Source organism: Physcomitrium patens, chromosome 6 (genome assembly GCF_059467195.1).
Source record: "Physcomitrium patens ecotype Gransden chromosome 6, ASM5946719v1, whole genome shotgun sequence".
In the NCBI taxonomy this organism is placed as follows: Eukaryota; Viridiplantae; Streptophyta; class Bryopsida; order Funariales; family Funariaceae; genus Physcomitrium; species Physcomitrium patens.
The window spans coordinates 13,076,738-13,098,914 of NC_143415.1; the positions used below are offsets into that span (position 1 = coordinate 13,076,738).

The 22,177-nt window shown below is 36.2% G+C and overlaps 3 protein-coding genes across 4 annotated transcripts; 1 reads left to right on the forward strand and 2 right to left on the reverse strand.

The window, feature by feature from the left end:
- Positions 1-1,904: 1,904 nt before the first annotated feature.
- LOC112283985 (putative glutamyl endopeptidase, chloroplastic) lies at positions 1,905-9,167 on the reverse strand. Its single transcript, XM_024523421.3, has 15 exons — positions 9,028-9,167; positions 8,443-8,825; positions 7,957-8,164; positions 7,470-7,580; positions 7,208-7,256; positions 6,337-6,446; positions 5,635-6,138; positions 5,110-5,238; positions 4,522-4,818; positions 3,894-4,352; positions 3,567-3,632; positions 3,228-3,288; positions 2,887-3,036; positions 2,532-2,669; positions 1,905-2,277 (listed from the first exon to the last, which is right to left on the reverse strand). The coding sequence occupies exons 2-15, from the start codon at positions 8,714-8,716 to the stop codon at positions 2,059-2,061; spliced, it is 2,775 nt and encodes a 924-aa protein (XP_024379189.1). The 5' UTR covers positions 8,717-8,825; positions 9,028-9,167; the 3' UTR covers positions 1,905-2,058.
- A 6,583-nt stretch (positions 9,168-15,750) lies between these two features.
- Positions 15,751-18,786, forward strand: LOC112283536 (uncharacterized). Of its 2 annotated transcripts, XM_073534733.2 has the most exons (3): positions 15,751-16,104; positions 16,487-17,935; positions 18,089-18,786. In XM_073534733.2, exons 2-3 carry the CDS (start codon positions 16,606-16,608, stop codon positions 18,250-18,252), a joined length of 1,494 nt encoding a protein of 497 aa, XP_073390834.1. In that variant the 5' UTR covers positions 15,751-16,104; positions 16,487-16,605; the 3' UTR covers positions 18,253-18,786. The 2 variants fall into 2 exon arrangements, with proteins under 2 accessions (XP_073390834.1, XP_024378113.1); XM_024522345.3 differs by having other exon boundaries at positions 15,755-16,104; positions 16,487-18,786.
- Positions 18,724-22,112, reverse strand: LOC112283537 (protein RMD5 homolog). Its single transcript, XM_024522349.3, has 4 exons — positions 20,529-22,112; positions 20,044-20,373; positions 19,465-19,824; positions 18,724-19,286 (listed from the first exon to the last, which is right to left on the reverse strand). The coding sequence occupies exons 1-4, from the start codon at positions 20,742-20,744 to the stop codon at positions 19,035-19,037; spliced, it is 1,158 nt and encodes a 385-aa protein (XP_024378117.1). The 5' UTR covers positions 20,745-22,112; the 3' UTR covers positions 18,724-19,034.
- Between the last annotated feature and the right edge of the window lie 65 nt (positions 22,113-22,177).

Below are 22,177 nucleotides of genomic sequence, written 5' to 3' on the forward strand. Positions count from 1 at the left end.
TTAGTTTCCAATTGTAATAATTATAAAGCATATAGTAATATTAAACAATTCCTTTGTTGTAAGATCCAAATCTTATTGATTGCAATACAAAGCACATCATACTTTTTATACATAAATTAGTTGCTTCTAAATTTTTATCAAATTATTATCAATTTAGAAGTAGATAATCCATAACTTTAAATATGCTAATATCTTATAAAATAAAATATAAAAGATAATCCAAACTTAATTAAGATAAATAAAACTTTCATATTATAAGTTATTATTGTTAGTTTGTCAAGGATAAGAACTTAAAATGTGAATAAAAAAACAAGAAAAATATCAATGAATAATTTAAAAAAAGAAGCATAAAATTATGTATATTCAAGAAAAAAGTAAATTGGCTATTTTAAAAGTCAAGGACTCTAGACATTTTTTAAACTAGAATAAAAACAAGAAAATCATTGACAAGAATAAAGAAGGTCTTATTTATGCCTTCATATATTCTATCTAACAAAAGAGCTATGTAGAAACCTTCTCATAGGTCAAATGACAAGTGTCCAACTTATAGGTATAAATTTCAAACTTGTGAGTATAAGTATTCAAGTTGTGAGTATAAGTATTCAAGTTGTGAATATAAGTTAGACATATAGTATAAGTTGTGAGTATAAGTTTCTAATTTGTGTCTAACTTACAATATAAGTTTCTGACATGTAACCAACTTGTTGGCCAAGTTTTTAATCTATCAATCATTCACAACCACATATAAAGGCAATTATGCTTTTACAAAGCTTTTGAAATACTTGGCCAACAATAAGATATTAAGAATATAATCTATTTTTGCTTACTTTTAATTAATTCTACTTATTCTTACTTATTTGAATAAATATATTATTAAATATAGATATTCATCATAATATGTATCTATATATATATATATATATATATATATATATGTATTTATGTATATAATTAATTTAAATTTGAATGAATCAATAATAAAATTTTATATATTTAATTTTATAAATAAATATTATTTATTTTTATTTAAAATTTATGCTTACATATAGTTATTTATTTTATAATACTAATAAAATGAAAAAAATTATGATATTTTTATTTAAATTAAAATATATATTTTATAAAAAATATATATAGATATTTAACATAAGTTCTATCTTGGTTTGCCATTTGAACATAAGTAGATCAAAGTATAGTTTTTTTTTTGCCCTTGCATCTTGTTATGTACTCTTAGCCAGGAATACCACTCCAGCAAATCTAGCTTATTTCTTTTTAGATGATTCCTAGTCTCTATACAATAAGTGAGGTTGTGCACCCACCTGGTAAAAATTACTTGGTTGGGTTGTGATATTACCTTGTATGAGTCCAAATTTGATATTTTAATATCCTCAAGTTGGAAGACTACTAGGTGTTCAAACTCAATGCTTTCAAAGTCGGTGAAAGAATTCCACGTGACTTCAAACCAGCAATCACTCAGTTTAAACACAATGGAATGCAGTTGCAGAAATGACTTATCACACAGGAAAAATGCATGTGGGACACATAATAGGTAGATATAATTCCATAAGAGGATATTGCAGGGATAGTACACAAATTCTAGTAGGAGCAGATTCTGGTTCTTTCTACAGCCCCACTTCGCAGATACCCTCAAAAAAGGGAACCAATTCCATACAAACAAGCCATTAAACTTGCTGCCCAATTTTCCACACATTCTTAGCTGACTTTCGCACTCAGACTGTGAGCTTAACAGAGAAGCATGAAATCCATTTTGGATACTTGAAAATCTCGAAGAGAAAAAAAAAGAAAAAAAGAAAACGTCTGACCAGAAAGTCTAAAACTTTCTAACAACAAATCCTGTCAACCCGTTCAACATTGCGTTGTTGACAATGCCACTGTCCACATGCTGCAGATGAAGTACATAGTAAATTTGTGAATTCAACCGGGAAAGAATAGTATAGTACCGTATATCTTCAAATTCATTCATCCATCATATGTGCTACTTCCAATGACAATGTATCAGAATGGCAATGGCTAAAGCTAGGACAGAGGTACAAGAGATTATGAGTTCTTTTCGGCGCTGATCAAGTCTCCGTTCAAGCTCTGACCAAGGGACGCCTTATTAGAGGCTTGGACGCAATATTTCTGCAACCAGCGGTCCATTTCCCACAGGCAGTGCATCACGCTCTCACGCCCAGAGTAACCATGGCTTTCAAGAGGAAGAAGCACCAACCGGCACAGCGCCCCGTTTCCTTTCAGAGCGGCGTAGAAGCGCTCCGACTGCAGCAAGGGCAAAAATATTTATGTGTATAAATAGATCACAGTAGAGATAATTCCTGAGAGATATTGACAAGAACTGAGTTCATGTGCCCAGTAAAGAAACTGACTAGTCGGTTGCGAGTTTACTCCTCAACGTCTTTGTTTGTGATGGATACCGTACCAGGATCTCGGCGTGGAAGATCAAATCTATTTCATCTTACTGCAAGTGACAATTTTCAAATCAGGAACAAGAAGTAGAATCGACGAATTTTTACCTGCATGGTAAGAGTCCCAGCGTTGTTGTCCTCTTCGCCATGAATTAGCAAAATAGGTTTCTTCACTTTATCGGCCAGCATGAAGGGACTCATCTCAATGTAGGTCTTTTGCGCCTCCCAAAGAGTTCTCTCCTCAGACTGCACACCAGAAAATCCACAAATGGCGACAGATCACCAACTTGCAAGAAGAGGACAGAGAAGGCCTACAGTGAGGCTCATGACCATGCAAGGCGGATGTAGTCGCTCCAGGCCAAATCAGGCAAAAACAGGCCAAACCACTACAAAATCTTGATAGAATAAATCAGGAGATTTCAAACAGATGTCCTTTCAAAAATCAATTTACTTCAAATATTACCTGGAAACCGAACGGAGTAAGTGTACGATTATAGGCACCCGACCGACTAATACCACAACAGAACAAATTCGGTGCGTGGATAAGCAAGTTGGCTGTCATGAACGCCCCATAGGAGTGTCCGCCTACAGCTATTTTTTTAGGATCAGCAACCTAGAATTTGAACAATCAAGGATTAGAGAAACCTCCCAGAATAACTCCAAGGCAACTTCCAGTTTTGTCAATAACTTTGAAGATGCTGATTAGCTCCATACAACTTCATCTATCTGATCGGTGGCACTAGCAGTGAATGCTGCAGGTCATCTAACAAAGACAGAAAGCACACCATGAAGAGCAATACGTACCCCACGTCTGACAACTTCATCGACTGCTGCCTGCGCACTGGCTACAAGTTGCTCCACGTATCTGGAAGGAAAGAAATGCAGCGCAACATACTTACCACGGGGCAAAATATTCCCTGTCTAAGGGAATGGACACGCAGTGACCAACCCTCAATTCAAATCTGTATGGTATATAATATTTCAAAATACTCGGATGTGGCGTGCCAATGATAACCGTGATTATAAAAATATGGAGTTTTCCTCACCAAAAAACTAAAATTTCTTTCCAAGTTAAACTAAAAAGTTCGATTTGTCATTTCTAAGTGAAAACATGCACACACGTATTGGAACAGGGTTTAATACCGGTCATTGGCTTCCTCTTCACCCTCTCCTATTATTGGCATAGTAGGTCCATCAAGAATAGCAAACCTGTGAGATTCATAAACCAAAGACTTTCAGAGAAAAAGACTACAATACTGATCGGACATGCTACATTTACAAAACAATGATGAAATCAGTAACAGTTTCACTAATGCTACCATGTCCAAGATAATACGACAGTACTGTCCGTCCAGTTTGACCAATAATGGGCAAGTTAGAGATTTTTAATTCAAGCCTGAAAATTTGTTCAAACTTAACATCGAAGATCCTTCACTCAATCACATATCACAGCATTGAATAGACACTTACCCTCTGGCCAACCATAGTAAAGCAGAAGTAGACCCGATGCCAGCGAATGTGTTTGGAGATCCCCGCATCTGACCAGCATTATCTTTACTCTTGAACTCGCGAGGATAAGCCCACATAAGCATAGGTAGAGGACCATCCCTCGATGGGTCATAACCAGGTGGTAAATATAGAGTTGCCATTAGTTGTACACCATCATTCCTCGCATACCTAATGATCTCCTTCTTAAGATTTCGTAACTGGGGGTAAGGGTGGGGGAAATTAGTGACTTGCGTTTCTTTCTGTTCAGGCCAGGTCCGCAAATAGTACTGAGGTGGATCAAGTTGTGATTCCTTGGATATAAGAAGCTTGAGAGTATCAACAGATAAATCGGCGTCTACTTGGTCTGACATGAGTGCGGCTACGTCTTCAAAATACTTTTCCTTATCACTTTCCCATATTCGTTCTTTCTTGCCGGTCTCCCTGTAAAATAGCAGTCCAGAACATACACCTTAGCACAGGAGAACGCCACAGCATTAAGGATGGCCACAACAATGAGCTGAATTTGACTTGTAATCTGATTAAAAACTCATTCATGACATAAGAGATGGGTATTTAGAATCGCGAGCATTTGGGTACGTGGGTGACTTACGTGTCAAAGACGTCAAGAAAAGGAACGTAGCCTTCAGGTGAGGCCCCACTACCATTCAACAATAAACATCTTTTTTCGTCACTGTTTTTGAGTTGTGCAAGGACGTAAGTTCCAAGAGCCGTCCGACGCAACATTGGAGATCCAGGGTCAGAATACACATCTTCTGATGAGCGATCAAAGAGAATGCGAGGTTCTGAATTAGTAGTTCCTGGGGCAATAATCCAGGTGCGAGTACGACGGGTCTTGTACCACGACTCGTAAACCAATGCCAAAGATTCATCGCCCCAAACTATGCCTCTGTTTTCCAAAGAAATCATGGATATGTTAAATCTTATGTAAGGAGACAAGATGTACGTAATAGACCCAACAGCCCTACAACCTGGAAACAAGGAACCAAGCAAGACTACCATTTTGAATACTCATGATCAAGTGCAGGTGGTATCAATATGGATAATCAATAGCATATTTCTCGCAGTAGCAAAGTAAATATTATTGAACCGTATCTTAGTTTTAGTAAAGCATGCTCGTAGTGGAAAGTGGGACCTCACACTAACTAATTATTAAGACACAATTCGGTTAGATAATTACCCGTATCGAAGATCTGTCTTGGCTATAATTTGAGGTTCGGTGTTGGCCACAATTTCAGCAAGTTCCGAGTATACAATGTCACGAGGAGATACATCAACTTTAGGATCACCTCCATCTTGTGTTTCTACCCTGATTTTAAATACACGTCTCGTAGGTATCAGAAACATTGTTGACCCTCAAGAAATCTAGAATGAAATCCTTTTTTCAAAAGAATGTGTTCAATCTTCAAAAACATTAATTTATTCTTGTGTCTTAATTCTTCAAGAAATAGATGAAAAAGAATGTCCCCAAACGAATGACAGAACATCATAAATAGGCATGGCATTTGTGTACAGCTCAAGCCACCAAACCGCCCTGCTTACGAGCTCATCAACAAAATTCAAACATCTCAAAACAAGCTACACATGTAGAAACTCCCTACATATTAATCCTGGATATCATTCATCAACCAACATCTTTCCTTTTACAATCTTTAAATTACTCTTATAACATATCTTGATAACAGTAAAGGAAGTTAGCCCACACCAGTATAAAGACGCCGGTTTATCCGAACGCCAATTGATGCCTCGGCGGCCTTTTCGTGTACTGTTAGAAGCTATCGGTACATCTTCTGCAAGAGGTAGATCGCAAATCTGCTTAACAAATTCACCGTCCCTCCGCCACACCTCAACTGTTTTAGGAAATCGACCGCAGGGTACAATAAATGAGTAAGGTCTATGAAGGTATTCAACAAGGAGAAAATTGCTGTCAGGTGATGCCTCCACAGATACGTAAGTAGCCGGTTGCCCAATAGGCTGAGCTTTCCCATCTAGAGTTACTAATACAAGCTGTGCAGTTGTGTAATAATCGAAGAGGTCTTCATCATGCTTGTCTTTCAAGAGATCTTGGTAAGTACGATTTTGAACGACGAGTTGCTCTTCATTTGACTGGATTTTTGGACCAGATGGAGTCAGAGGCTTCTTAGGAGGAGCACCACGTGTGGCAGGAATAGTGCTAACTACTATTGTTTCATCGTCAACCCAAGAATACCTGAAGAACGGACGAAACATATGTATTAAACGTAAGATCATCTCCAATTAATTTGTCTCATTCACTGAATGATCCTCTCTAGTCCATTAATATGCATTCTCTCCATGCAAAAGACATTCATAAGAATACAGAGCAAAGCTTTCCAGCTTTCTAGCGGAGCACCGAGAGAGTTAAATTTTGTGCACAAATACCACTTACGACTCAAAGATGGAATTAAGATGAAGTTCTGGGGGACCAATAAGCCTTCGAGCTTTCCCTGTCTTCACGTTTGCAATCCATAGAGTCAGCAATGAGGGAGGGCCATTCTCCTGCACATCATCAAGCATTCATCGATAGTTAGCTTCCTGTCATGAATGCAGTGGACAACAATATCTGACCAGAAATGTAAACAGTAAATAATGATTTACACAACGTATCTCTATATGCACATGCTGCAAAACTAAGAAACTGTTGTTAGCAGTGTTCGATGATGGGTAATGTACAGCATCACTACCGCATCTTTGCTTATTGCAAGTTGACTATTTGTTAGTACAGAATACAGCTGATAATGTTTTTTTATAGCCTCCGCCAAATGAACATTTTACAGAAAGTCGACAAGCAGTTCCTTTAATCACTCGACGTTTGAATTCACTACAACAAGTTGATGAGTTAACTTGATCCTTTTAGGAGGTCCCAATGACTACAGGTGGAAAAAATCTAAATTTTAAGACTAGGTGGTTCGCTCTACAGAGCAACATGACCAGTATCGATGCTAAAATGAAGCCTTGATGCCGTCTATATAAAAATGAATTCGTAACTTGACAACTATCTCAACTTAAAACCGATTTTCAATCACAATTCAGCTTCATTTCGGGTGGTGTAAAGTATAAGAATCCCTCGAACTCTATGGAAAATCACTGAGTTGACAAATCATCATGAACCCACCCAGACACTTGAACAAAAGCTGATCATAGTCACTTCAGAACATGGTCAACGTAAAGACAAATACTGCGAACTATCGAGATTTCGTGCAACAAATAAAATTTGCATGAAAGAATCAAGAAGAAAGCTCGATCTGAGGGAAATAGACCTCTTCAACGCCACGAACACTGAATGCTAAATGTTGACCGTCTGGTGACCTTCAAAAAGCACGACAAAACATCAGAAACCCAAAGGTCAAATCAAACTCAATACATTTGAAATACAAAGAATTATATGAATTTCAAGTCAAAAGCCTTACTTGTAGACAGTTATCAGTTACATTAGAATCCCGAACATTAATAACACGATGTTAGTGGCAATTTCAAGGACAAATTTGCAGATCAATAAAGCCCCGAATTAGCAAACATTACCAGCTCACGAAGTTAATTCTGGCATCTTCGGGAAGACCGTCAACTGAACGCTCCGGACCTAGAATTCCTTCGTCAAGCAACTTACGGATACTGATTCCTGTGTAGAAGGACCTGAACACAAGCTTTATCGCAACCGCACACGCTGCACTCATCAGCCACTCTTCAATGCCCAATTACCTCAAGCCTTTAAAGGTACTGACTCTCAGATTCTGGATTATATCTCGTTGAACCATATAGATTTGAGATTTGTATTTACTACAGCGCCTCATTCATGTGCGAAATGCCAGTGAACCAATAAGATCTTTCATTCAATAAACTCCAACGCCATGAAACACTAGTACACAACTTTTCTTATCAAACCACTTGGTCAAGAACACGAAGTTCAAAAATAACACTGTAACCGGAAAAACCAGTAGAGCAATGTCACAATAAGCTGCATTGCCACATAGTTATGACTGCCGAAGGTGAAGAGAGAAACAGAGCTTACATCCTGCTCCCTGAATTGTAATCAGGGTCTATACGTATCCCTGCAAGCTTAAGCTCTGGTTTTGCAAATTCAGCCACGGGAGGTAGCGATCGTCGCTGCAAGAATACAATCTCATCCCGTTTTGGAGAAAATGAGAGAGCAGGTATTGGCGGTGCGTCTACTATCTCTCTTATCTCTTTTGGAGGGAGCTGATATCCCGTTACAGCTCCTACACGAAACAGGATATAATGATTAATCTCCTTGATGAGATTAGATACCATTAAATGCAAACCCAGTCCATTTGTAGGATTATAAGTAGGCAAGTATGATCTGTTTGAGATCTTCTCAAAAGAGTAAAACTTGCTAACTAACCTACTGAACTTCGTATGTAATGGGATAAGTACTCCCCATAAAACCCGTCACAGACTTGGATGTTTACCACGGCATCAATGATGCAATAGATACACGAAATAAATGAGGAATTGATACAGCTGAAACGGGACATACCATCAGTGTTTGTGGAGCCATTTCCACGCTTGTCATTCAATGCCACTACCAAGAGCCTCGTGGAGGTCAGCTGCGCCGGCACAACACGCAGTGGTGATATGGAACATGGTAAGCCCACAAAGCGGCGGGGAACCCTCGTTACACAGCTGGACTGGAAGCTCTTGCGCTGCTGCAAGGGCAGAGTAACTGCGAAATGGTGGACCCATTTCCTATACGATGAAAACGTACTCAACAGACATCCCGAGGAGCTAAGCTTACTCGAGGCGGCGTACATTGCCACCCAATTTCCCCCTCCCGAACCCCCAAATTCGACGGCTTCACCCCAGGTTTACCTCCACCCACTGATTTCCGTGGCGAACGATAATCTTGAGCAATTCCCCCCTCTGCAACGAAATCTGGCGTGAGAATCTGACACGATTCCAAGGGGTATTCTCACAATTCTAGTGCTAACACGGCAGCTCAATGAGTTGCAAATCACAACTCAAGCAAATGAGACGAGTAGAGTGAAAAAGAATAGGCCCAGAAGGACAGCAACATAAAAATGCATTCTGAAGGGGACATGTAGAGCGCAATTCAGAAGCCCACCTTGCAGAATGCGATTGAATGACGACACGATGTGAGCACAGAATGGCGCCGAGAGCGGATGTGGTGGCAATCGCACTCGAAGGCGTCGACAGTTAAAGGTTCAAGCAGGACATGATAACAAAATGAATTTTTTAAAGGGAATCCTGTGAAGGGTGCTCAGCAACAATCCAGTCCCTGGCGCCTCTGCTCTGGTCTGCTCAGCTCCCCTTCCATGGATGAATGTACATCTTCGTCCTTCAGCATCTTCACGTTTTCGTTGAATTTTCACTTTTTCGTCTTATTTTACTTTTTCGTTTACTGTATACTTTTCCGTCTGTTAACCGTAGTTCTGAGCTTTTTCTACATGACAAAGAGGGAAGAAAGTTTTGGAAGCTGACCGAGTTAATGGGGTTTGTTGGATGTTTAGACAATACAATGCATGCATTACTGAGATAGACGCAAAGGGCGTTTTTGACAAAGAAATTCTTGATCAAAAAATATATGTGTATATGTGATCATATATTTATACACACACATCAATTCCTTATTAAAGTATTGAGTCCATGTATCATGATATGATGTATATATTCAAAAACAAAAGCATGTTTGATTATACAATATATTAGTATTTTTTTTTGAAAAAAAAATAATGCATTCTTGCATTTAACCGAAAAACTTTATCACATTACATAAATGTTACTTGCAACATCATTTTATATGTGACTTCAACTGCCATATATATTTAACTACACATAATAAAATGTAATAAAATGTGTAAATAATAAGTTTGTATTTATTAGATATAAAATTTAGATTCTTATTATTAAACTTTATATAAGAATTACTTATTATATTTAAAAAATTATGATATAACTTAGTTCTTTATTTTTTTTTGTAGACCAAAAAAATATTTAAATAAAAATAAATAATATGACTATTTTCTAAGCAATCTTAGTACAATAAAATTTAAAAAAATATACATATATAAACATAGCATTTTATGTTAAAATATTTGTTCTACATTAATCTTATAAACAAATTCTTTGTTAAAAGTGATTGAAGTAAAACAAAAAACAAAGTTAGACAAAAGATTCATTTAGTACCATATAAATATTTAAAAAGAATATATATAATTCAATGATTCATAAGGTATTGAATTATTGCAAGAATATTTACTAATTACTCTATAATAATATATTTAGAACATATGTTTTATGTTGTTAAGGCACAAAGGCTTTATATAATTTTTTTATTTAATTTTATAAACTTTAAATTATTTTGATGTATTTATTATTATTATACATATACATTTTTTAATTATATAAATCTTTTAGATTATAAAGATGAAAAATTGAATTGGATTTTAATTTATCAAATAACCTTAGCAAATTTGTATATAATTTTGCATGAATAGCATATTAATGTCAAAGACATGATTCTAGATAAAAAATTTAAAAATATACATAATGTATTATTAAACAAAAAAGAATGTATTGAGAAAAGATATAAATATAAGATAGAAAAGAATTAGAATGATTGTTGTCAAACACAAAGAAGCTTAAAAGTATTGAATTAAGTCCAAAATACAAGAAAGGCATTGACAAGATTGAAAATAGCCTCACTCATGTTTCTATATATATTGACTACAGAAAGACCATGTAGAAGCTTTCTAAAGACTACATAAATTGTGGCCCAAGCATTTATAATTAGTCTTTGATTTTAATATATGTTCTGGATAATAATAATAATAAATAATAATAATAAATAATAATCATAAATAATAATAAAATTTGATGCATTTGCAAGATTTTCACATGGCTCTTATGTATGTACAATAATATCATATTTATACCAATATACAAGATATTCCAATTTATCTTTGGTACCACCTTAAATCTAAAATTTCTTCTACTTCAAACTCTTGGTTATCTATTTGAATACAAGATGGTGGTAGTTATTTTCTTCTCAATATATTGATTGTAGTATAAGGCTAGTAAAAGATACATAAAATACATGGTAAATTTTTTTCTTAGATAATAAATAAATTAGGATTTTAATAATCCAACTTGTCACAAAGTTAATTAATAATAATATTATGATAGAATAACCATACTTTATTATAAACTTTTAATAGAGATTGTTCTTTTTTATAAATTTTTGTATTAATTTTTTCTTATTCTTAAGCTTCCTTTAGTTTTATATCTATTTTTTATAAAATTCTACTATTCTATTTACCAAGTATTCTATTTATAGAATTTCAACTATTAAAAGTAAAAAATATTAAATTATAGATAATAATATTTATTATAGAATAAAATAAAAAATAATAATATGTATGATATTATTGTATAAAATTTTTGCTGATAATAAGAAAATTGTTTAACTTTTTTTTATAATAATAAATAGTAAAAGTATTATTTTAATACTTAATTTTTACACTATATTTATTCATTATATTAGGATCAAAAGCTAAAGATAACTTAATATCAATCTTTTATAAATTCAAAAAATTCAAAATCTTGGTATAAATTGGAATTTTTTTATTAAATAAAATATCACTTCAAAGCCTATAGTATTAATAAATATTATCAATTATATATATATATATATATATATATATATTTCTTTCTTTCTTTCTTTAATAGTAATATTTTTTATACACAATAGAAATGTACCATTTTAATTATCCAATCCATCATCATATGAATACAATCTTTAGAATTTGAAATTTGAAGAACTATAATGAAGTTCATTAATATATATGACTAACATTGCTTTAAAATAGATAAAAGGTGAAGAAGTCTAAAAATTGATGATGTAGATTCTATGCTTAAGAATATGTGCTATAAGATTTAATAAATATTTTGATACATTTTCACATTTATAACAACCAAAAATCTCTTAAAATATGCTACAAGATTTTATTATATCCAAAATTCCATGTTTGTAGAAATTCGTATTGTGCTTAAATTATATATAATTGTGCTTGATCTTTTAGAATATATAATTGTCATTTATAATAAAGATTTTTTTTTTTTGGGCTCAAATATTTTTAAATAATTATAAAGTTCATTTTTAACATAAAAATAAGAGGTATTTTTAATATATTTAAATAAACTTCATAAAAAAATCAATTGAAATTTTTGCTTAATAGATCAAAGATATAATTGCTTTGGTTTTAAAAGAATAATGCATTTTTTTATTATATGAAACATTCTCTTCTTTTGGTGTAAGATAAGAATATATAAATAAATTATTTAATAAGTCTTGTTATTTAATAATCCATCATAGTCTCTACTTTCTTAGAATCCAATATTAAACTATTATTTGAAATGATATGCTCCAAAATTTCATTTGAATTGTAAAAAATACATGTTTTTCTATCTTGGCATATGATCTTGCATTTCTAAGTTTTTTTAGCACAAAGCAAATATCATGTTTTTATACGTTCTTGGAATAGATGGCAATGTGATTTAAATAAAACATAATAAAATTCTATAAAAATTTATAAAAATATTGCTTATTAAATGTTAGAAAGTAATTAAAGCATTTAAAAGGCCAAAAGACAAGATATCATATTTAAAACGGCCATATTTAATTTGAGATATATTCTTTTATTAATCATCTTCTTTAATATGTACCAAATTGTAGACTCTTCATTGATTTTTCTTAATTAGATCTTAGCTTCATTTAGTTGATTAAGAAGCCTCAGTATTAGAAGAAAAGGTAGAAAATTCCTAATATTCAATGTATTGACTCTACAATAATATTATACATTTGTAAGAATCCATCTTTTTTTTTTCACAAAAAGAATTGGTGTACCTATAAGAAATTTGAATATTAAATTAACTTCTTTGCAAGATTTGCAATATATCCCTTCAAAGTAGTAAGATAATTTTGCAACAAATTATAAATTGGTCCAAAAGAGAATTAAATGTTTTTTGAAGGCCAATTGCATAATCATAAGATTGATGTTTTGATTATATATATATATATATATATATATATATATTGATGTTTCTTATATTGCTTTAAGAATCTACTATCTCTTTTTAAATAAATACATGATGTTGTATAAATAAAAAATGAATCTTCTTTTGTGGACTTTATAAATGGTCTATCTCCTACAAATACATGTTTTATTTTTCTAGATTTAAGTCAAAATTTTTCTTTTGTTTTTTAGTTAAATGAAATAAGATAAAATTCAAGACTATAAGGTATTTAATCTATTTAAAGATTATATTTTTTTAAATAAAATAAATCTTAAATAATGATAGTGATTAAAAAATTTATAAAATTAGATACCACTAGACTTTTGTAATATTTTATAATTACTTTTATTGGTATAATTTTAAAGATAATATCTCCTGAAGATAAAGATTTTTTATCTATAATTTCTACATGTACATATTTGGTTGTTTTTCTTGTGATATCTTAAGATACTTAGCAAATTATTATCAAAAAAACAAATAGAGGTACTAAACTTTTAAAAGAACAATATTAGAAACAATGTGGTTTTAAAATATTAAATAGACTTATATTATAAAGCAAGAAAATTATTAAAAAGGTAATACAAGGTTTTTATAAGATAATATTATACAAGAATCCAATTTCATTATTCTTGATGTTGTTAAACAAACTTCTCATTCAATGTATTGTCTTCTTTAGGAATTGTATACATGTCTTGTAATTTTGCTATTTCTTTGGACAATAGTAAGTAATATGATCTGATTTCCTAAAACAAAAGTATAATCCTTCTTGTTGATGTTGAATGTTTTTTCTTGTGCAATAAGAGATTTGAAGTAGATAGTATCATTCTTCATGACTTCTATATTTGGAAATATATATTATAACTAGTACAAGTACTTGCAATAGAAGTATTAAAGCACTGAAGTGCAAACATATAATTTTATTATTATTATTATTATTATTGAAATTCAAAAGTTCAGTTATTTCATTTGACAGCAAAATTATTAGCTTGATTCAAAGTTTGAGGTTCAAGCAAATTGAACTATAATTTCTTTATATGATTTTGTAGCTCATAAAGAAATTGATTGATAAATGTAACATCATCTCACTTGATATCAATCCCTAATTTTTAAAATAGTGATGTATATATCAAAAGTTGAAATAGAGTATTATAAATTATTTATTTCTTTTGTAATTATTCTCATAATTTTTTTATGATTATTTTTCTTTTATAAATATTAAAGACAAATTTTTCTATTAATTTTAATATAATCAAGTATAATTTAAAGATTAAAAAAAGTCTTTTTTTCTTTACAAGTTTAATCTCAAAAAATCAAAATCAAAAATCAAAACAAAGATGAATGATTCATAGACCATAGAATCAAAATTAAACTAATATATGCAAATAAAGATGTACTTGGAAGGAGACTATATATGTACATATATAATTATTTTCTTTTCTTTCTTTTTTTGTTGTTATATCAAGCTTATTCAAAATAATTTCATTAATTAGTGTAATAATATTTTTTCTAATAATTTCCAGCATAAATATAAAAAATCTATCAATTTTCAAAAATCATATGTTTTATGTACATTACTTCCTACTATATCTAATATATAGATGAATATGTTCAACTTTATATTTATAATAATATACTTGTATACTCAAATTTTACGACATTTAATGACCAATTATTACAAGCTATTAATTTCATGAATTGATCACTTTTATTAAAATAGTCTAGTATCATCAATAATTATTCAAACATTGATTAAAGAATTTGTCTTCAAAGTAAACCACACCTATAATCAAAATACATTTAATTTTTTTTTTTTTTTTTCAAGAAAACAAACACAAAAGAAAAGCCACTTATGAAACAACCAGCTTCTTGCATTGAAACAATCTAATAAACTCTAAATTCTCTCAAATTGCTGTCAAGAATGTAGTGATGTACACTAGGATGTATCATGAGGCATGGAGCCACCATAAGTGTAAGACTTGAGTCTTAGAAGGGGTCTTGGAAGTGGATCTTGGAGGTCCTTCACTTCCTATTCAAGTCCTAGTGTGTTTAAGTACTCCAAAATCCTAAGAAGGCTCATCTTTTTACAAGTTGAGCCTTCAAAGGAAGAGTTTGAATGTTTAGCTTCTCTCATTGTAGATTAACACACTTTTATAGTGTTTATATGTGGCTTGACTTATTGTATTTGTTATGGAGTTTTTGTACTCCATTGGGGTTTTCTCCACTTATTTATCAAAAAAAGAGACTTAACTGGCCTTGGCTTTGTTGGAAACTTGTGTGTACTTGGAGCTACTTATATTTTTTGTTTTGATGATGTATGTGTGTAATTGTTCCACCTATTTTCTAATTCTGACAGGATTGAGATATAACTCAAAGCAAGCTTGAATTGGTGTTGTGTTTGTCAACGATGCCACCCCCCCTTAAGAGATACATATTTATTCATGTGAGTATGTCAATACAAGCATAGTTTAGGTAGATTCTAGACAATACGATGTGGTATGCACACAATGCAATGGTGCACAACATCACTCATAAACAATTTTAGGTTTTTTCTTTAAAAGAAATCCCAAACCCTTAACTGTGCACCCCTCTTACTAATATTTTAGGGACTCCTAACAGTTAGTTGAAAATTAGTTAGCAAGTGCTTCCAACAAATAGTTGAGAGTCCGTAAGTGTTCACACGACATCATCTATGTCTGCACACACGCATTGACGATGAAGGACTGATGAAGTATAAAGATCAGAGTGCTTGCTGGGTACCAGCTCTGCGAAATCGTTATGAAAATACTACACACACAATCTGTGGCTCTAATCACACAAGCCTTAGATTAGGGTTTAGTGGGGGACTTGCATGGAAGGTTCTAGAAATTAGTTGACGAGGATTGGTGAAGCAATCCGTCGGTTAAGTTCGTTCTCGATCGCTGTGGACAATACTGTTCAATTCGGCGTCAACTTGGCAACTTCATGCACTTAAAAATCCCACACCTAATTGTGAGCTGACTAGTTAGAAGTGGGTTTTGAGCATCTGGAGTGAATAATGCTGCAGCGAGACCTTTTCGAAGGGAGTTGTGTTCAGCGTCATCTTCCGTTCAAGTGCGAAGTTGCAGAGGTAGAGAAGTTTTCGAGAAGACCCCAGTTTGTCATATCTTTAGGATGAGGTGCAAGGCTTAATGACTAGGAATTTGTAGCCAACCCCATTCATGGGTTGTGAGTAGACGAGCGCGCTTCTGCTCACGCGCAGATGTTGTCATGCATGCCTCGTGATGGAACACTTGTGAATTGTGTTTTTCTTCGATTACATTGTCGCCCGAATTTGGTTTCCTGCCTGTTCGTATTAACAGCTCTGACTTGTGGTTGGTTCATGGGAAGGACCATCCCGTTTTGCGGTAATGAGTTGTGTGGCAAATGTCTTTAATCACTTAGGGTTAGCAATTGAAGATGAAACTCGTAACGCAGCTTGTTTGCTTTTGACAAGCACGGGTCAATTGCAGGGATGCACACGTAAAAAAGGTGCGAACATCTCGTGTTACCGGTGGGCGAAGCGGAAGATGGGAATTCTGTGAGCGCATTAATTTCTTGAACACTTATCCTACTACACTTGTTGGCGACTATGTATATTGGCGAGCATGTTGGTGTGGAAACGTCTTCAAATTCTAGGAGTTCTTCAATCGATAATCGCGATAGCACGCCTGCAGCTAGCGAAGATTCAACGTGCCCGAAGTCGGAAAAGAAAGAGGAATTTACTTTGCAGCTTAAGGCATCCCCGAAGACTGGACACGGTGTGCTTAAACAGATGTGGAAACCCTCCATCTGCTTGTGCATATTTGTTTTGGCTTTGAGTGCAGCAGTACCTAACCTGCTTGAGAAAAACCCCTTCTTTGTTGAGCGTGCATTAACACGGTTGGATCACTACTTCTCAGCTGTGGCTTCGAGGTGGACAATTCAGAGCAAACATTCGCAGAACAGGGCCAGTGGCGATCACAATGCTGTCAGGTATTCTTTGCTGTGGATGGCGCCATTTTTCTCAGGAGGTGGATATTGCTCGGAAGCAATCTCGTACGTAACTGCCGTGAATGCTGGCTCCAAGGGCACCTCTAAAGTTCCAAAGCTTGGCATCAGTCATTATGCAGACGCTGAAAACCTCAACTTCTGGAAGGGTTTACCATCTGCGACACGCCAATCTCTCTTCTCTCTCACCTCAGTTCCCATCGACTTGGCTGGCGCCGTGGTTGTGTGTCACAGTGAACCAGGGGCATGGTATCCTCCCCTTTACTTAACGCCCCCATGCCCTCCTACAGGATACGATGACCCTCTCTACATCATCGGCCGCACCATGTTCGAGACAGATGGCGTCACACCTGATCACGTCCGCCGTTGCAACAGAATGGACGAGGTTTGGGTTCCCACCCAGTTCCATGTCGACTCCTTCATTCGGGCTGGCGTTGCGGAAGAGAAGCTGCTCAAGGTAGTGCAGCCTGTGGACACTGTCTTTTTCAATCCTGCCCACCTCCAACCTCTCAAACTACTAACAAGCAACCGTCTCTTTGGTTCAACCCCTAATTCCCCATCAAAACCTTTTGTGTTTCTTAGCATCTTCAAGTGGGAATACCGCAAGGGCTGGGACATCCTGCTCTCAGCATATCTGCAGGAATTTTCAGCAGACGACAACGTAGCGCTTTATCTCCTCACTAATCCCTATCATACTAACCATGATTTTGGAACTGTTATTACTGAGTTTGTCTCCTCGCATTCAATCCCAAAGCCTCCGAGTGGCTGGCCGAACGTTTACTTGCATGATCAGCACATTGCACAGTCCCAGCTTCCTGCTCTCTATGCAGCTGCTGACTGCTTCGTCCTCCCGTCTAGAGGGGAAGGTTGGGGCCGGCCCCATGTGGAAGCCATGGCGATGGAATTGCCCGTGATAGCAACAAACTGGTCAGGTATGACTGAGTACATGACAGAGCTCAATAGCTATCCCCTGCGGGTAGAGCGCATGGCTGAGGTTCTGGATGGGCCCTTTAAGGGACACCTGTGGGCAGAACCGTCGACCACAGACTTGAAGTTGTTGATGCGCCATGTTGTTGTGAATCCAGAGGAAGCGAAGCGGAAGGGAAAAGTCGCGAGGTTGGACATGGTAGCGAACTATGCTCAAGAGGTTGTTGCTAGGATTGTGGTGGAACATCTGGTTCGTATTCAGGCAAAGCTTGATTCCGGGACTAGTTTTAACACATCCACATCTACGGTCACAACCGGGTAGTTTGCAAAAACATTTATCACCTGTGAATCTCCTTGACACCGGCACATGTTTCAACTTTAGTTCTTCACCATGGAGGTCCTAGAAGCAGTTGAAGCATTTACAAACCCTATTGTTCCACACCAATCCAATTCTAAAGACGTGTTGCAATTTAGTAACTACTTCATGCTGGATTGAAGTTGGATTCACGAAAGTGCCTCAGTCGCAGCGACGATCATTGTTGAAGCCTGTTTGTGTAGCAGGTAATACTGGATTCTTTGCACTTGGACTCCAATAGCTTGCGCGTCCATCACTCTCCTTATCATTGACACAAATCCAGTACAATGAAGCTCTCACTCATGTAGCAATTTGAAGAATGATATCAGTTTCAATATAGCAGGCCATTTCCACAAGCGGAAGTATTTGCGCTAATTGTCGCAATACTTACTGTTTAATGATAGAAAAAATGCTTAATGTTTGTGAGTGCATGTGATATACAAATCTGTACACATTTTTTCAACTGCTTAATTTAAACTGGTACACAGCAATTCTGATTCATTTGTCAGCTCTGTGATTGACTAATCAAATGAGGCATTTCATATCCACTGAACACATTGTGCATCAATCAAGATTCATCAGAGCTCAATATCTACCATACAACTGCTAAGCTTGCAATGGATCCTTACGAACTTCTGTACAACGATTCAACTACTGGCATTCTTGAACCTCGCCTATCACCCCCTTCTTTGCAACAAATGTACTAGAGCACCTCAACACAATATTTAGTGCTCATTCTAGCCTTCTCATCAGAAGTAGATTTGCCGACATTGGCTGGCTGACGTCTCGAAAGGGCAATAGGGGCACTTGAACATTCTTGAATTGCTTTTGGTAAGCTTTTGGATAGACTGTTTGCAAAGAACGTGGCCGCAGCGCATAAGCATTGGAGGGTTGTCGGCTGTGCTCTGCTCTCGCGAAACAGGGCACGCGAACACTGAGTGGAACTGAAATGAATTATCTAGCTCGATTTCGACTGGCATCTGTTTCAGAGCTGCCCATTCCTGTATCAACTCCACAATAAGATTATCAATTCTAGAACAAATATCATAACATATAGAAAACACATACAAGAAATCCCATAAACAAAGTGCACAAAACAACATGAGTATATGCAAGCAATAAACGAGTGCACCTGAACAAAGAACGATAGAAATAAGAAGAGAATTGGTAGGAACGCACCTGTTTCTTGGAAGACATGACAGTTGCGAGCTTCAGCAGGGACGACAAGGCTTGGGATCCGGCGGAAAGAGTCACGTAGAGTGGACTTTCGTATGGCTGACCCAAGAGATTGCAGGACTCCCTTGTGAACTCCAAGGCAACTTTATCCCACTGAGATGGAGAGAGTAGGTCTTTGTATGGAGAGCATTCCAATCGGTTAGCCCAAAGGAGACAAGCCATCAGCCTTTGGATGTCGGACATGTGCTCAGCAGCAAAAGGAGTGAAGTTCAGTTTCGCATACTCCAGCGCTTCAATGCGCCCTTTGGTCCTAAGCACGTGAAGAAACTGTAGTTGATGCAATCGAAACTCCAATGAAGATCCCTGCACGATCATGCATGTAAGTACAATGACCGAGGAATTCTTCGATGAGGGGCTGGCTAACAAAACCCTACAGAAAAGAAAGGAGTATCGTCATCGATTGTCCATCTACCAGCAACACAACAACGTTTCATATGAAGACCAATCTGCATATTCATCTCGCAATGGGACTAGAGGACATGCATTGACAGAAGCACATTAGATCGCAATGTTGCCGTGTACCTTGGCCTCCAAGGCCTGTCGATTCCTCCTTGCCCAACTCAGCGCAGGCTCCACATTCTTCTCGCGAAGATGCCCCAAATTTTGATACATTTCATAGAAGGGAACCTTCAACGCTGCAGCTGCATTAGGTTCTTGTGATTCCTTGGCAAAGCAATCGCCTGATTCAAACAGCCCCATGCGATAGAAATGCTGAACTATGATTTGGTTGATCAAATGGCTATCAGATTCAACCTCTCTGTACGCTTTGGCAATGTCTGGGTTGAAAGCCTTGTCCACCATTTTTCCATATTTGCTAACAGTTGTGTTGAGCTCTTTCTGTAAAGCTCCTACCTGTAAATCTAAGAAGTTAGGTTCCTCTGTTGCAATAAAGTAAATCAAAACACGCTTGACATTCTACACAAGAAAATGCTTTAATACCATTGAACATAAAACTACTGACATGACTGCTAAAGATGAAGATCAAGAAACACAAAGCACTTGCTTACCTGGTTGACGGGAGCAATTTCGGTCAATTTTAGTTGAAGGTCCGTGAGTATTCCTTTGCGAAATTCAGGTGAGCGATCTACAGTCACATCCAAATGTTCTACAGCTGCCTCGAATTCGTGAAGTGTTCGGTCAATTACCTCTTGTGTCTTGGAGCAACACAGCTTCTGTTTCTTAGCCACACGATCGAATACCTCTTGAATGGAGGTCAGGTCCATCTTGCCAGCTAGTTAAGAACTCAAATAAACCGTGCTGGCCTGGAAATGAGACGCTTTTACCGAGTATCCTGGGTCACCGAAGGAATAACCTAATTGTCATACTCCCTTCTCCTCTGCACTTGATCCAACCCTAGTCCCCACTATCTGCTCCCCGTTCATAACCTTCCGCCCAGATGTATTCCCACAGCGCCTGCTTTCTTCTGCACACCTAGAGATGCCTTGCAAATGACGTAATCTCCGACCTTAATGCAGTCCTACATTATCATCTCAATTCCTTCTGACAATGAGCCGCACTTCTTTGTAAACCTAAAATCAGTAAGGCCTGCTCCTCCCACAGAAGCAAATTCTTTCTCTGTAGAGAAAAAAAACTATCTTTCTCCAGAAACCGAGGGAAAACGTGTCAATTGGAGGGCTTTTCAAATAAGGTAACCACAGCCCCACAAACCTAATTATGGATTCCGAAAAGCATCAAAAACCAACTCCAGACACGCAACTTCACATAGCCGGCCTCTCCAATGATCCTCACAATGCACCGGAAAGACGAATTCTCTCCGATCCTTCCCAAGACAGGGAGCCAAACTAATACAAATAGATATACCTAACTGGAAACACGAATTCTAGCGACTGCACCTGTCGTCTCACAGCTACGTACACTCCTCGCTCACACGTCACGATCCCCACTCTTTAAACTCTCAACTTTACCTTACCAATCACCAGATACTGGTTCTTCACGAGTTGCCACTTCAGGTTGACTCAACTCCACAGATTCTCTTCCGCCCTCCTTCCAGACGCGCAGTCAATCTTATATCACACACCTTCCGACATCCAACCACAACCCCAGCTCTCACTAACTTGCTGTGACTTCTTCCTTCCCCAAACCCCACCACATGCCACAATCCAGTCCAGGCTCCCTCCACGAGAACAAAGACATACACAGGAAAACTGCGCAGGAATATCACATGTAGAGACACTTCTTGAAGCTTTCTGAGATTAGTGGTTCACAGAGATTGCTACATGTACTGTGAGGATGCGGTGCCTGCTCTTCGGAGATCAGTGAGATATTGCGGGTAATTCCTTTGGGAAATGGCATATCGTACTCATCATTGCTTAGAGCTTGTACTTTAAGCTTCCGTTAGGGTTAGAAGATTGGGCATGAGGCCCCAACATTCCCTTCATCTTTGCTTGGCACAGTTCGAGTTGCGTTTCCGAAAAAACATCTCAAGACTTTGATGTTGCCCCTGATTCCTCTTCCCCAAAGGACACAACTGAATATGGTTGTGGAATGTTTGTAAAGTGACACATTGGTGTTTATTTCAATTTGCAATCAATATATTTCACAAGGTTTTATGCCAATGGACACAGCTTACCTCTAAACACTGTTATAATTACTTTTGATTGTACAAACTTACCCACCATTGCTGTTGGGTAAAAGT

What these genes read in the sequence shown, in the direction of transcription:
- LOC112283985 (XM_024523421.3), bottom strand. Translation starts at nt 8,716, where the DNA reads ATGTACGCCGCCTCGAGTAAGCTTAGCTCCTCGGGATGTCTGTTGAGT. An exon ending in CTTAATTCCATCTTTGAGTC is followed by an intron (nt 6,139 to 6,336) that starts GTAAGTGGTATT and finishes TCCGTTCTTCAG; the next exon opens with GTATTCTTGGGTTGACGATG. An exon ending in CTGGGACTCTTACCATGCAG is followed by an intron (nt 2,278 to 2,531) that starts GTAAAAATTCGT and finishes CCCTTGCTGCAG; the next exon opens with TCGGAGCGCTTCTACGCCGC.
- LOC112283536 (XM_024522345.3), top strand. Translation starts at nt 16,606, where the DNA reads ATGTATATTGGCGAGCATGTTGGTGTGGAAACGTCTTCAAATTCTAGG.
- LOC112283537 (XM_024522349.3), bottom strand. Translation starts at nt 20,744, where the DNA reads ATGGACCTGACCTCCATTCAAGAGGTATTCGATCGTGTGGCTAAGAAA. An exon ending in AAATTGCTCCCGTCAACCAG is followed by an intron (nt 20,374 to 20,528) that starts GTAAGCAAGTGC and finishes TTAGATTTACAG; the next exon opens with GTAGGAGCTTTACAGAAAGA. An exon ending in GACAGGCCTTGGAGGCCAAG is followed by an intron (nt 19,825 to 20,043) that starts GTACACGGCAAC and finishes ATGATCGTGCAG; the next exon opens with GGATCTTCATTGGAGTTTCG.